At 44.7% G+C, this 15,629-nt stretch overlaps 1 protein-coding gene across 10 annotated transcripts in view; it reads right to left on the reverse strand.

The window, feature by feature from the left end:
• SIK3 (SIK family kinase 3) overlaps window positions 1-15,629 on the reverse strand; it is a 250,678-nt gene that overhangs the window by 39,348 nt on the left and 195,701 nt on the right. For 9 of the 10 annotated variants that reach the window (XM_045482918.1, XM_045482917.1, XM_045482916.1 and 6 more), the window contains exons 5-6: window positions 12,418-12,542; window positions 11,742-11,865 (exon numbers count right to left, since the gene is read on the reverse strand). In XM_045482918.1, coding sequence (XP_045338874.1) covers window positions 11,742-11,865; window positions 12,418-12,542 — 249 coding nt within the window. Of the gene's footprint in view, window positions 1-1,316; window positions 3,924-11,741; window positions 11,866-12,417; window positions 12,543-15,629 lie in introns of those variants that run through there. The other variant, XM_045482923.1, reaches the window with a different exon arrangement.

The following is a 15,629-nucleotide window of genomic DNA, read 5'->3' on the forward strand; positions in this document are numbered from 1 at the left end:
TCTTGCTGGTGCTGATGGAGCCTGCTGGAAAGCCAGAAACAATAGGGTTCCTCAACCCAGGCGCCACAGACAAGGAGAAGGGGTGGGCAGGGATCTGCGGAACTGAATCATCAGAATCTTCAGGCCGATCCTACAGATGGAGGGAATGCCGACCATCGCCAAAGCCCTTCATGTGATGCCAAAGTATGGGACAGGGCAAGGCAATCTCTTTCAGCTCTGAGGGCAGAGGAGTGGTCTGAAAGAAATTGAGTCATAGATTCTTTCTGACCACATAAAACTGCTTTGAGCCGGGGGAACAGAAGACATCTGTGTGCCAGGAGGCATGGGAAGAATGCGAGGAAGAAGCAATTACTCAGGAAATTCCTGTTTCTTCCAGGTGCTTGGAAGAAGGGGACACGAGAAGGCATCTCACGTGAGGACATTCTGGTCGAGACCAGGTGTGTTCAAAGGTAATTCCAAAGCACTCAGCCCGAGAGTTCTTTATCTTCAATAATTGTAAGAAACTTCTTAATAAGATGTTTAATTCCCCAGCACAATTCCAATTGCAAAGAGGGCTCTATTTTTCTCAAATCTCAAAATCCGGAACAGGAACACAAATAAATTGGCTACTAAAGTCTCTAAGACGTCTGCTGCCTGCAAAATGAATAACCTTGTATTTTTTTTTTTTTTTTTAATTAAATGGCACTAAAGTCTTAACGCTTTTCGGAAGAAGGACACTATGTCATATACTGTCAGATTCTGTTAGCCATTTGCCTTGCCTAGCTTGGGTACCAGTCTGGGAGAGAAAAGATACTATGATAGCAGACAAACTGGACAAGAACAGATGAATGGTCTACAAGGACAGTCTCTGGATGGAGCCATATGGCTTTGACCAGAGCCCTTACTGTACATATTCTGGACTGACATATGTTTGTGCCTCACAAGCTCCTCTTTAATGCTATCTGCCTTTCCCCAAAAGGAAAACCATGCACAAAACATACTGTTCTTCATAATGAAAAGAAAATAGAGTCTGTCATCATGTCCTAGTCCTGTCTTAATCACAGCTAAAATAGTGTGTCTGTCTTATAACATTATGAGCCTATAGAAATAATTAAAAAGTAAATCAAAAAGAAATCAGAGGTGTTTTTGCCAAGACCTCTTCTTTTGGTTAAGAAGCTGGCCTGAGTTAGGGACCCTCGCTCTGCCCAAAGACAAAGACCTAGAAGTGACATTTTTTAAATATACCCAAGGAAACCCTGTCATTGTCAGCTGTCAGCTAAGGTCAAACCTACTTTATATGGTGACTATTTTAAAATCTAAACACAGTAGACAAATGGTCTTGAAATAAGACATTTATTTCTATGTGTAAATACACTGAATATGCTACCCTATACATGCATTCAGAGACTGCATAAATGTTAAACACAATCATACAAAACACATGTTTTTGGTGTTGTTGCCGTGAAATTTTGTTATACTGCCTATTGCTGGAACAATGGTGCTGTAGGGATCGGAAGGCTTTTTATTCCACAAATTCAACTGTGAAACATTACCATCACAACAGAAATATATAAACATCCCCAACCTGCAAATTAGTTAAGGGGGTTTATTTAAAGAAATAGGCAATACCACAGTTTTACATAACCAAAGAAAATACATGTTCTTGAAATTAACTGTAATGGAACCCAATCTACAACAGTGTTGGCTGTAATTAGATGACTCATAAAAAACAAGCATTGAGATCAGCTCCTCTTGTGTTAGAATGGCATTGAGGGGAAAAAAAATGTCTTGTTTTGAAATCATTTGCTTTCCATTCTTTTGGGGAAAGAAAACTGGGAGTCCCAGGACTGAAGTATTCAGTCAAATTCCTAGGAGAACAGTCCAACAGTATGAGATCAGACAAGAAAATGGAGAGTGCTGGATCTGAGTACAGATCCCAGCACCACCAGTTTCTGCAAATTGTTATCAGAATGTTCTGGAATAAATGTTAAGTTCCTTATAACTAAACTCTGTGAGACACTTTCTGTGGCTGAACACAGAGGCCCAAGGAAGGTAGCCTGGCACAAGTGAGCAAATAGAGATGGGGCTGGTCAGAAAATCTTCTTGTAGGGAATGAATAAGCTTAGGAGGAGAAACTTTTCTCTTTGGTTTCAGCAGTTTTTCCAGACTGATGGGAAAACAAGTGGGTGGCCCATATATCTCCATTCATTAGAAAACCACCACCTCTTTCTTGAACTTTCCCTGGGTGCTAGTTTTCCTAGGTGGCTGGGATGCTGCAGAATGAAGCTTCAGAGATCAGGGGGTTTTGGCTTACAGGCTGGAGAGGCCGACAATCATCTCCAGCCCCGACCTGGGAGACACCCCGCCGGCTAGAGGGTCTCACTAGAGGCTGTCCTGTTTGAGGTTCACAGTAAAAAAAGTTTTTGCTGCTTGTACTGTCATATCATTATTCAAATAGGTTTTTGAGTACTAATGTCAATCCTTAGAGTAGAACAAAATTCTGCCTTAGTTTTACTCCAGAGTTCAATGTAGAGTACATGATACTAACTCTTTTTTCAATACATAATCCAGATGCAGATGGACAAAGGTATCCACCCCCCAGGACTCTCTTGATACCTGGAATAACTCGGCAGATGCGTATTTCTTGAGAATTCAAATACCATCAAAGACAGTCAGGTGGTTTCCGAAGCCAGACTGCAAGTGTTCAAATCTCGGCTCTGATGCTTACCAGCTGTATGATTTGGGGTATGTTACTCAACCTTACCATGCTTCAATTTTCCTGCTTATCAAATGACAGTAGTCAGCCTACTTCATGGGGGTAGTTCGGAATATAAAACGAGTTAATGCAACAGCGCCTGGTCCAAAGAAAGAGTTCAATGAATGTTAGGTATTACCTAAACCTCTGGAGTCCTTCCACTTAGAACTTCCTCCCTTTCTCTATTTTCCTCCAAGGGGTTGACATAAGCTCGGAGACGGTTTGCTTGAAAGTGATAATAATAAATAAGGCAGCACCAGTATTTACCCATGGTTTCCCATTATGATAGGTAAAATTAGGGGACGCCTGCTTAACTCTGGAGTAGATCCAGCCTCCTCCCTGACACCATTTGTGATTTCTGCTTTCACGAACACGAAAGCGCTACACGGATTTTCTCACTGGCAGTGGAGTATACCCCAAAATGTAGGAGAGCCGCCTTGAGGATGTTGAGCCCCTTCGGATATGGAGACTGGCGGGTGAGCGACTTTAATCTCCTGGCCCGGTCCCTCTAAGCAAAGTGCTTTTAGCCAAGCACGATGCTGTGCGGATGTTGATGAGGGAGCCAATCAGGGCAGAGCTGCTGCGTTGAAGTGCAAGCTTTTTGGCAGGGGCTGTACAATACAGTCTCCATCAGAAGCATTATGTAAGCCTGGGTCTTGCGTTCCCAGTGATAAAATGCTTATGCACTATTACAATTAATTACGGCACAATGAAGTCTAATCAATAAGGACTCAAAAATATTGTCCACAAGAGATCTCTCTCTGCGCTTGCTGTCACGGCAGGTTTTCCCCTGCAAATTAATTTTCCTTCAGTTAAATAAATGACTGATCTTACAATATGTGCTAGCAGGTAGCATGACTGGTGAATAAGACAAACTAGGCTTTAGGAAGTAGGCCTCTGATGGTTTAAAAAAATATACTGGCACTTAATGAGTTTGGTGCTCGAAATATTTAAGTTGCTGGCTTTCCCTCAGTTGGGAGGGAGTGTCAGAGAAGCTGCCAACACATGTGGCCAGGCAACGGCTCATCTTCTGCGACAGCTCGAGAAGCAGCAAGTTTCAACTTTTAATCCTTCCATAATTTCGGCTCAAGGTTTTTCCCTGACCACTCTCCAGGAAGCTCTGAAAACTTTAATCCAAAAACACTGGTCTAGACTAAACTTATTTCACTTGAGACATAGGAAGCCAACCCTGTAATAGATCAGAACATTTTTAAAAGTAGAAGTCGCCTGCCTTGGTCATTCACGTAATCACCTATATAACAAAAGCACGTAAGACCAGTGAATGATTTGGGTCATCAGTGAATTACCTATCTGTTTAATAATAAAACCCAAGAGTCTGCTGTAAGATTCTACTGGTAAGTGGTGATCATTCGATTTTTCACTAAGAAATATTTACTGCATGTTTATACACTACCAGGTGCTGACAGGTTTTATGGGAGATGATGACGTGTGGAACACCGTTCTGATATAAAGAAGCTTATATTCTAGGGGAGAGGGGAAAAGGACATACGTATAATTGTAAAACGAGGTGGTACAAAATTGTTCAGCCTCAAGTAAACCCTCTTTTAAATTTATACGGCTATGCTCCAACTTGGAAGCACGTCTTCAGTGGATCTTGGGATGACCATGGAAGGAAGCCTGTATCCAACATATAAGACCAGGCATAGAAATATCCACTAATTGTGAGGACACTTCATTCCACACATTACTGACAATAAAGAGACGCTTAGAATTCCTGAACTGACTGTGTCCATCTGTAGAGCATGGACACCACACAGCTGCAGATATTCTGGAATTCGACTTAGCTACAAGAAGCTAGATGGTGCGGCCTTACCCACTTGGCCTCCCAAGTGCTAATTTAGAAACCAATCGCGGCTCTGCCGGAGCGCCCAAATCCTTCAGGCAGAAAAGTGGATCAACTCAGCTCAAGCCTATGACAACAGCCTGAGAAAAAAAGGGTCTGGCTCTTGAGGCCTTTCCTCGACCACGGTATCTTCTGCGGCACAGTAAGAGCCGAGCTGACAGGCTGGAAAGTAGCTGGCTCCAGCCTTAGACAAAAAGTTAGCTCCGGCTCTGTGGTGACGTGTCCCTGCACCCGGAACCTAGGGGTGTAAGCAGAAACGGGGCTCGGGAACAGACGCTGGGCTTCCTTCAGGTGATCTTGAAATTTTACGGCACTATCGTGCCTGAGCTACGAAAAGACTAAACGGCCTATGAGTTCATTTTCTCCTATGCCTTGTCCTTTTGACAGCGTTGTCTGCTGGGCCGTGGGATTCAGGCCCATGCTATTAGGCAAGGCCAAGCACGTGTACGTCCCTAAGGGCAGGAGAGCTCATCCTGGTAACACAGCAATTGTCTCATTTCCTAGGCTGGGTTGTTTTTCATTTTCTGTATTTAATTGTATGAAAATGTTTACTCCTACTTAGGGAATTACTTGTTCAGAATTAAAAAGCGGCCACCTTTAGGATAATAATATTGACATTCTCTGAGCCTTTACACTTTCATGTTAACCTATATTACAAATATTAGTTCTTTCTAAGTCGTTAAAATACTCTACAGTTTATTTCTAAGCACTAATAGACAATGTGGTTGACAGCATGGTCAGTTTTACCAGCTCCACTATCCGAAGCCAGCTCCAGTGAGGCTGGAGTAAAAATCTTCTGCTCTGACGCAAGGGGGTGGGGGTGGAGGGCAGAGAGAATCCAAGTTGCTCGCAGGAAATACTGGGGACATTGGAAGGGCAGAGGAAGCGGTTTGTTTACCTTGCCCTTTCTTTGCAACAGTGTGGCGCGGTCAAACAAATACTGAATACAGGACCAAGTTAGTCATTTACTACCTGTGTGACTCCAGGCAAGTCAAGCCCTGCCTTCAAACTTCACTGGCAAAATGCTAAAAGAGTATGTATCAATACCAATTCCAGAGCAAAGTTATATAGCCCAAATCAGATCAAGTATAAGAAATATTTTGTAAACTCAAAAGCCTAAAGAAATGTAAATCACTATTACTGTCATTATTATTATTTGAATACAAGGGTACATGCTGGAGGAGTTGTGATAGTTAGCATTTTAACGAACCTAGGTAGGCATCCATTCATTTAACAAATATTTACTGAGTGCCTACTAGGACCCAGGCATTGTCCTAAGCCCTAGGAATACAGCAGTAAACAAAATTTTATTGCAGTCAAGAGGCAGTGGGGATAGGGACACAATGAACAAGTGAGGTCAGGCAGTGGTCCTTGCCGTGTAAAAAAAAAATGAAGCAGAGGGGCGCCTGGGTGGCTCAGTCGGTTGGGCGTCCAACTTCGGCTCAGGTCATGGTATCTCACGGTCCGTGCGTTCGAGCCCCATGTCGGGCTCTGTGCTGACAGCGCGGAGCCTGGAGCCTGCTTTGGATTCTGTGTCTCCCTCTCTCTCTGCCCCTCCCCCACGCACGCTCTGTCTCTATCAAAAAATGAATTAAAAAAAAAAAATGAAGAAGAGTTCTGGAAAGAGAATGATGAGGGGGAGTCAAAAAGCACCTCTCAGAAGGGACTTTTAAGCAGAACCCTCACATGAAATGAGGAAGCAAGCCTGCGTGAATATTTGAAGGAACGGGGATGTGCGTGCTTGGCGAGTGTGACAAACAGCAAGGATGCCTCAGTGACTGGCGCTCAGAACCCATGGTGACCAGTAGCAGGAAATAAGATTAAAGAGGAGGGCCAATCACGGCTGTACCTTGTTGGCTATCATGATAATGGCTTTTTGAACTTTATTCTAGGTGCAAATGCAGGCCAGGGGAGGATTTTAAACAGGACTCCATTTACTAACTACTTCCTATTTACTAAGTCCTGTTACATGCCAGATACTATGGGAGGATGTAGACAACTGTGAAAAAAACACACTTCATCTTTATTTTCTCTAAGCTTGGTCTGGTGTGGAAGATGTACAATGAAAGAAGTAATTACAATAAAGTTTAGTAAGTCCCATGATAAAAGAAAAAAAAAAAAAAAAGCCCAGATCCGAAGACTGGTAGAAATTACCTCATTTCTTTTTCTAGCACATCTAATTTCTTATTCTAGAACAGAGGAGTGGGTGGAGTCGGGCTAGGGGAGGAGGAAGCATTCTGGGCAGAGGGAACTGTTCTAAAGCACATCATTTGTCCTGGGAACTAGAAGGAAGTCGGGCTGATTAGGTATAGAAAGGAAGTTGGGGTCGAAAAGACAGGCAGGCACTGGGTCATAAGGTATTTCTAGGCCGCTGTTTTTCAAACAGCAGTCAAGAGATCAATCTAGGAAGTTATAATCGGCATTTTTTTAATGTAAAATATACTGGGGTGTACTGCACATCATAGTAAGGGCATGTGTTGTTGTTGTTTTTTTTTAAAAAAAAAAAACAACCTCTGTTCAGTAGTATGGATATCTGTGTGTTCCAGGTCACAGTATAATACATTATTTACTATGGTCATGGTCAAAGTGTTTGAAAGTCAATGCTCGTGCCACGTTAACCAGTGAACTTTAGCCTAGAGGCAAGCCACTGGAAAGTTTAAGCTGGAAAATGGATTGATCAGACTTGTGTACGTGTATGTGTTCACTGCTTGTTTCTATACATGTGCTCCTGTAGCAGTGTGGAGAATGGATTAGGGAGGGGCGAGACTGGAGCCAGAAATCCATTTAGTTGGCTATTTTTTAAAAAAATTTTTTTTAATGTTTATTTATTTTTGAGACAGAGAGAGACAGAGCATGAACAGGGGAGGGTCAGAGAGAGAGGGAGACACAGAATCTGAAACAGGCTCCAGGCTCCGAGCTGTCAGCACAGAGCCCGACGCGGGGCTCGAACTCACGGACTGCGAGATCATGACCTGGGCTGAAGTCGGACGCTCAACCGACTGAGCCACCCAGGCGCCCCTAGTTGGCTACTTTTTAATCCAGGCAAGAGCCACTGCAGAAGATAGGTATGGAGGGTTGAATGGACAGGATCTGGTAACTGATCAGCTGTGGCAATGGTGAGAGAGGAGGGGGAATGAGGCTGGTTCCTGCCTTCTTCAGATGGTGATGCCATTCACTGAGATAGGGAACGAAGGATAGGGAGGGGGAGACTTAAGGTCGGTTTTGAAAATGTTTCTATTGATGTGAATTCAAGACATAAAAGTGAAGTTGATCAGTGGCTACAGGCTGGTTAGGTCACCCTTCGTCCCAGAGGAGAGGTCTGGGCCAGAGAGTTCATGGAGCATTAACTGGGGACTGAGAGTCACGGTCATCACCGAAGCCATGGCAGTAAATAAGATGGCTCAGAATGATGGTGGAAAAGAAGAAAGCCTGAAAGGATGAACAGAGAAAGAGAAAACTGGGGGAGATGACAAAGAAGGTGCATCCAGAGAGACAGGAGGAACACTGGAGGGCATGGCATCCGAGAAGCAGGGAGAAAAAAGTGTTTGACAAAGTAAGGAGTGACTCACCTATAAGAAAATACATAACCTGATTTAAAAATGGGCAAAACACTTGGACAGACAAGTCACCAAAGAAGACAGACTGATGGCAGACACCCATATGAAAAAGTGCTCCTCATCATACGTCATGAGGGAATTGCGAATTAAAATAACGAGAAACCACTACTCATCTATCTATGAGCCTGTCAAAACCTCAAGCCCTGACAACACAAACTGCTGGGGAGGATGTACGGCAACAGGAACTCTCGCTCATTGCTGGGAGGAAGGCAGAAGGGCGCAGCCGCCTTAACAGACAGTTGGGCGGTTTCTTACAAAACCAAACATATTCTTCCATTTTATCCAGCAATCACACTTCCTCGTATTTGCCCAAAGGGTTGAAAACTTGTGTCCACACCAAAACCTGCCCAAGATGTTTAGAGCAGCTTTATTCACAACTGCCCAAACTTGGAAGCAACCAAGTCGTCCACTGGGTAAACAGATAAACTGGGGTATAGCCACACGATGGAATGTTATCCGGCATTAAAAAGAAATGAGCGATCGGGCCATGAAAAGACAGAGGGGAACCTTACGTACATAGTACTGGGGATTCCAACTACTATGCGTGACATTCTAGAAAAGGCTCAAGTTAACGATGGAGACAGTAAAATGATCAGTGGCTACCAGAGGTTGGGGGGAGGGGTAAACAGGCACCGAGGAGCTTTAGGGCAGTGGAACTGCTCTGTATGACAACACGGTAGATACACGTCACCACGTGTTTGTCCCAATTTACAGGACGTAAACCAAGGGTGAGCCCTAATGTAAACTATGGATTTGGGAGGATCATCTGGTGTAGTGTCAATGCAGGCTGATGGACTGTAACAGATACTCTTCCCCGGTGTAGATGCTGAAGGTGGGGAAGGCCGTGAGTGTGAGGGGACGAGGGTAGATGGCAACCGGCTACGCTTTGTGTTCACTTCTGCTGTGAACCTAATACTATGTGAACATAATAGAGTTTATGTGTAAAAAAGAAAGAAAGTGAGGAAGGGTTAAGTGCTAACTACTGCTGGCCAGTCATTAAGATAAAGACGGAGGACATCCAGTGGATGACGGCATGATCACTGGTGGCCGGCCAGAGCCGTCTACTGGACCTCATCCCTGCTTCCTTTTATAGTAAAATTGGGAATAGCTGTGTCCATTTCTTCTTGCTATTTCCCTCCCGTTCCTTTTCTGTTGTAGCCACATGAATTCAGTTCTTGCTCCTGTCCCTCCGCCAACACTGTATGTCAACGTCATCGATTAAGCTCCACGTTCCTAAATCCAGTGAGCTCTCACTCATCTGTTCTGACCTGTCAGCAGCACCCCACACAATTCTTCACTCTGTCCTCCCTGAAACATTTTCTTACTTCTTTTCCAGGACCGCGGACCCTCTGGCTTGCCTCCACTAGCGATCCCTGTGCCAATCCTTCATCTTCCTGATCTCTGTTAGCGCGTTCCAGAGACCAATCCCTGGGCCTCTTCTCTACATCACTGCCTACGAAGCGATCTCATCTCTAGCTCTGAATGTTATCTCTACACTGATGGTTCCCAAATGGACATCCCTAGCCCGTGACCCTCAACCAACCTGCAGCCTTATATCCCAACAGCTTACACAGTATCTGAGCCCAGGTGGGTAACAGGCATCTCAAAAGAACTCATCTAAAACATTTCTCCAAACAGTAAGTATTCTTCCCTAGCCATCCTCTCCTCTGTTGGCAGTAAATCCATCCTTGGCAGCTGCTCAACCAAAACCCCTGGAGTTACCTTTAATTATTCTTTCCCTCACGTCAAATCCGACACAAGTGTTGTTGGAATTGGACTTGCCTAGGTTCAAATTCTAGTCCAACCGCTTCGCAGCTGGGTTATCTTTGCAAAACTGCTAAACGTGTCCTGGCTTCCGTTTTATCACTTGTAAAATGGAGGTGATAGTCTTATGTATCTCGTTGGTATAATAATGAAATGAGTCAATGTTTGTAAAATGCTCTGGCTGGTGCCTGCCACAATATGTACTATCTCTTGAATCTGACCGCTTCTTACCATCTCCACCTCCACACCCTGTCTGGGAACTGGCCGCCAGTGTCTCTCATTTGGATTATTGCAAAAGTCTCCCGCCTTCAGCCCCTAAGCCTTTTAACCAGGCAGAGCAGTCAAAGTGATTTTCTTAAAACAGTATCACACTCAAAAGCTTTTGACATTTTTTTGTCTTTGAAAATTTTGATAATCAAAGTTAGGAAAAACACAAGTCAGATCAGATCAGATCAGTCTGCTGTTAAAACGCTTTGATTCTCTGCATTTCACTCTAAGTAAAAACTCAGGTCTTTGCACTAAGTGACTGGGCCCTCAAAGTAAGCTCCCCTTGCCTCTCTGACCTCATCTCTCTCTTGTCCCTGTCACTCCTTCCAAGCACAGACCCCCCACCCCTCTCTGCTCCATAAACACCAGCATGCTCCCTCCGGGCGGCCTCTGCACCAGCGGCCTCCGGGCTGCTCCCCCAGCTGGAAAGCTCAACTTCAGACTGCAGAGCTCACTCCCTCACCTTCTTTAAGTCTGTGCTGAAATGTCACTTTCTCAGTGACAGGGCCCCCTGGGTGTACCTTTTCAAATAACCTCCCCTCCCCACCAGCCCTGAGCCTTCTCTATTTTCCTTTTCTCACAGCACTTCTCATTATCAGACAGAATATTAGGCCATTAATTCTAAGGAGACTTAAAGTGAAATCTAGAAAAAGTTTCCTGTTTATTCAAAAATGCAATTCCCATGTGCTTCTAGTGCGTCACCAACCACGGGCCATCCACTGTGTATGCTGTTGCTTACAGTGAAAACATGACGAAGTAAAACGAACTAGGTTGTTGACTGCACTGTTTCTAAACTGTTCTCATGTGCATATAAATGGTAATAAAACACTGCACATTCTGGGTGTGTGGTGTCTGTTTTCAAAGTGTTACATCTTTCCAAAAACTACTTACCCTACTGCCCACTCATTTAAAAAATACTTTTTTATTTGAGTCTGGTGGATAACTGTCACGCGAGTAGGAAATGCAGCAGCAGCAAGGCCGAAACGAAAAGCCTGCTCTATCCTTGTCCCTTACTGCCACATCTCTATGGGGCCCCAGGAAATGGAAACATCCCGAAAAAGGGTGGGAGAGGGGGAGAAAAGGACAGGGGTGAAACGGGAGTATTTACTGCCTCGCAACTATGTGATGGGCCCACTGACTCTTTCCATAAGTCACTTAACTTAGTCTTCGTAGTAACGCCCTCACGAACCTGCCAGCCACGTACAGATGAGGAAACCAAAACTCAGACGGATTTAGCAATCGGCCACACAACACTGGCAGCTACGTGCGGAGCCCGGAGCCAAACTCAGGCCAACTCGGGCAGGGCCCTCTGATGTCACAGTCTATACACTGTGTTGTTAGAGAACCTCACTTCTGGAGACGCCAGTTCAGCCAACTGGAGCAAAGAAAGGGTGCCGGACGGGCCATGTGTAGTCTATCCCTCAATTCCTGCGTAACTCAGCACGTGTAACTTTCCGTGAACCCAGTCACTGCTGTGTGCTGCTCACTCCCTTACCTGTGGACATAAAAAATGGGATGCGGAACTTTCCACTCAACACCCGGGCCCGCAGATTCTGCAGTGTGCTCCCATCAAACGGCAGGGCACCGCACACAAGTACATACAGGACGACTCCAAGGCTCTGCATCCCAAACAGAGAGGACACACAGTTAATCGCATCAGAGGAGACAGAAGAGGCCATTACGGCACGTGTGTGAGGATGACGGCGAGTCGTGCACAAGATGATGGAGCCACCTTTTCCCCCCCATCTGTGTGAGAAATAATACGGGCATTGGCCAGGCCAATCATCTTCAGGAGAGCCAATGCTCTTCCTCGCTTCCAGACATTAATTTGGGGTAACACAATGAGAATTTCTCTCGGTACTCAACCTCTGGGGAGAAGGCAAGTGGCACCAACAGAGCCTTGATCTCTTGTCTGTTCTTAGCGAGGGCACCCATCCGAGCTTGCTCTTGGGCTTTTTTTTTTTGCAGATGCAAAAGGCAGAGCTTTTTTCTGTGGCTGGGTCCACCACACAAGAGCTGGAGGAAAGACTCTGCACCAAGAACCGGGAATTCAAAGAATAGGGGTCAAGATCTCAATTCGCATGTGGCATTAGGGGTCACCCGGAGGGAAGACAGCTGTTAGCAAGCGAGGGTGAGGACCACCATGGGGTCTAAGAGAAGACAGTACATACCCAGATGTCCACTTTGGGCCCATCATATTCCTTTCCTTCAAAGAGTTCGGGCGCGGCATAGGGAGGGCTTCCACACCAGGTCTTCAGCAGCTGCCCAGGAGTGAACAGGTTACTGAAACCGAAATCTACAAAGACAAAAAGCTCATGTTATCTCAGCCCTGAACGTACCAGCTTCTGGTCACTGAATAAAGGCTCTGGATCATGAAATTTGAGAATCAAATGTGAAAAGAGGACCCTGAGGGGGCGCCTGGGTGGCTCAGTCTGTTAAGCGTCTGACTCCAGCTCAGGTCATGATCTCATGGCGCGTGGGTTCGAGCCCCACGTCGGGGTCTGTGCTGACAGCTCGGAGCCTGGAGCCTGCTTGGGATTCTGTGTCTCCCTCTCTCTCTGCCCCTCCTCTGCTCATGCTCTCTCTCTCTCTTTCTCAAAATAAACATACATTAAATTAAAAAAAAATTTTTTTTTAAAGAAAAGAGGACTCTTAGAAATTACACAACCATGTGTTAACTAACTTGGATTTAAATTAAAAAATAATAAAATAAAAAAGAAATTATACAACCAGTCACTTGAACTTAACACGAATCACAGTGAAAGGGAGATACGGATGAGCTGGAATGCGAGAGATATCTGGCTAACTACAAGTAAACATGACGGGTTTATGTCAGCAAAACCAACACTGTTCCTTTCATAACCCATGCTGAGTGAAGCAAGCACACCTGTTCCTTTAAGAACAAAACCAATACTGGGTAGCGACTGGTGTTAAGACTGCATCAGAACCCGTAACTCCATGTAAGCCCACTCACCCGGACCCAGAATTTTCATGTTATTTTTACTTCTTAGGACAAACACATTTATGACCACTAGAGACACACTGACTTGAAAACTTAGACAAAGTGACGTCATTATCATTAAGGTGGCTTACTCAAAAGAAAGAGTAGGCAACTTATTTACAAACTGAAACAGGAATGCTTACAATTCAACTCCAAGCCCCTTTGTGCTTCAACTGCCCCCTGCTTTTCTTCCCGTCCCACTGTTTTAAGAGAGAGCAGATGAGAGAGATGGGGGGCGGAGGGGGACTGGAGAAAATGGGCAAGGATGGCAGGCCAAAGGATAGACAGCCGTTGAGTCCAGACACTTTCTTGTGTGCACGTGTTTAGGAAGCAAGTTGTATGGAGGCCAGCCTAGAACACTGCCCGCCCAGGGCCGGCCACACTCCCTACCGTCACAGCACCTGAAAATGCGGAGCACCCCCTGCTCTCCCCTCCGTGGTTTTACTTCCCTTGACAACTCTGCCTCCATTTGCTATCTGCTTTGCTCCTTTCTTCCTCCCACCTGGGCAGGTGTTTTCTTACAAGGCACGCACTGATTTTTGTCTCTTATTCCTTGCTGTAAGGTTGACTCTTCTGGTCTCACAGCTTCTGTTATCATTTGTTTGGTAATAATGCTCCAAATTTACATCTCTGGTCCTGGTACCCACTCTCAAGGTCCTGACATGAGCTTCTAATACTTATCTGGGAAGAAACAGCTCAAACTGGCCATTTTCTGAAATCGAATCTGTTCTTCCAGTGATGTTCCCATTAGTGTTTGTTAACGGCATTACCAGCCCAGCTACAAAGAGCACTGGAGCCCCCATTCTCCCTCTCATTTCCCATTTCAAACTGGTAATAAAGTGTGGCCTGAATCCATTTTCTTGTATTTTCCATTCCTAGCACCTTAGTTCATATCCCTATTCTCTCTGCCCGAGACTCATGCACAGCTTACCACCTCTATTTCATTTCCCTCTAGGCCACCCATTCGTAGCACAGTGGTGGTCACCCAGATCACTCCTCACTCAAAAACACTGGTGGTTCCCATCCGCTCACAGAATAGTCTATCCCTCTTAGCACTGTCCCCGGGCCCACCCACCCTCCCAACTTCTCCTGGCCATTCTAGCATTGCTAGACGACTCACATCCTGTGTCTATGTGCCTTCCTTTGGCTATTTCCTCTCTGTGCCATGACTTTTCCTTTCTTTTCCACATTCGAAATATCACTTATTTCCAAGGCCCAGTCAAATATTACTTCCTGTATGAAGCCTTAACTGATTTCCCCCACAAAAGACAAGGTCAATGGCTTCCTCCTCTGTGCTTCCATAGCCCTTGAGTTGTGCCTCTACATCCCAATTACTCTGCTCCTATTATACTTAGTTGCATTATGTGTTTACGCCCTCTGCCAGTGAGTGGATGGGAGGGATACAGCTTTACTTAACCATTTCCACACAGTGCTTTCCTACACAGCAGGGACTCGAGAAAGGGTCACTGAATGAACTGGCAATAAAATCACTAGGCCAATCCTCCCGTCACTTTCTGGCTCCCAGAGCCTTCTCATCCTTACAATGGCAGCTGGCCAGCCACTAGAGCCTCTACCTCCTAGGCATCCTGTCTACAGTTCTAAAATTAACTTAATGATCACTAGGGGCTTCAGTAGAAACATTTACAACTTCTGGTATAAGAAATCCAATATTCTCATTCATCAATGGAAAATAAATGCCTCTACTGCCAAGCATTCCTGGATCTCCTATAAGAAATACCTTCTACCTTCTCTGTACTCCCCTATTACTTTGTATTTCTCCCTTATTTGGGTTATTGTCATATATATAGACCCTATTCTTCTAGCTCCTGAAAAACACCCTCTCTTTCTAGTTCCTTTCAAAAACGTATTCATCTCAGACTCTCTCAAATTACCTCATATAACAGTGTTTAAACACAATAGGTACTCAAGAAATGTTGACTATGAACGCAACTGCATTTAAAGCTCTACCAACTAAACTACAACTTCTGACACCCAATAAGTTTTAATTTACTCATTAAAGCCTACATGTGCTAAACTCTATTAAGATTTTTTTTTTTTTTTTTTGCAAGCATGAGGATACGTTGTTAAAAATCCTAACAAACGAGATTCAGCAAACAGGTGTCTTTGGGAATCATCTAGAAAAAGGACCCTCCATTGTTCTTGTTGTCAACTGGCTTCCATACACCTTCATCAGGTCCTTTTCCATGACTGGCCTTCCTCTGTACCATGTGGAAGAACGATGCAGATGGAGTCTGTAATAACCGCTGTGCTCTGATGTTGGTCTGACTGGTCAGCAAAGTCCAGAAGACAGAATCATGGAGTATTTTGTATTTTGAATGCAAAATGCAACACGCCAAGCAATTAATTAAAAGCAGTAGGTTT

Source organism: Leopardus geoffroyi, chromosome D1 (assembly GCF_018350155.1).
Source record: "Leopardus geoffroyi isolate Oge1 chromosome D1, O.geoffroyi_Oge1_pat1.0, whole genome shotgun sequence".
Taxonomy (NCBI): Eukaryota; Metazoa; Chordata; class Mammalia; order Carnivora; family Felidae; genus Leopardus; species Leopardus geoffroyi.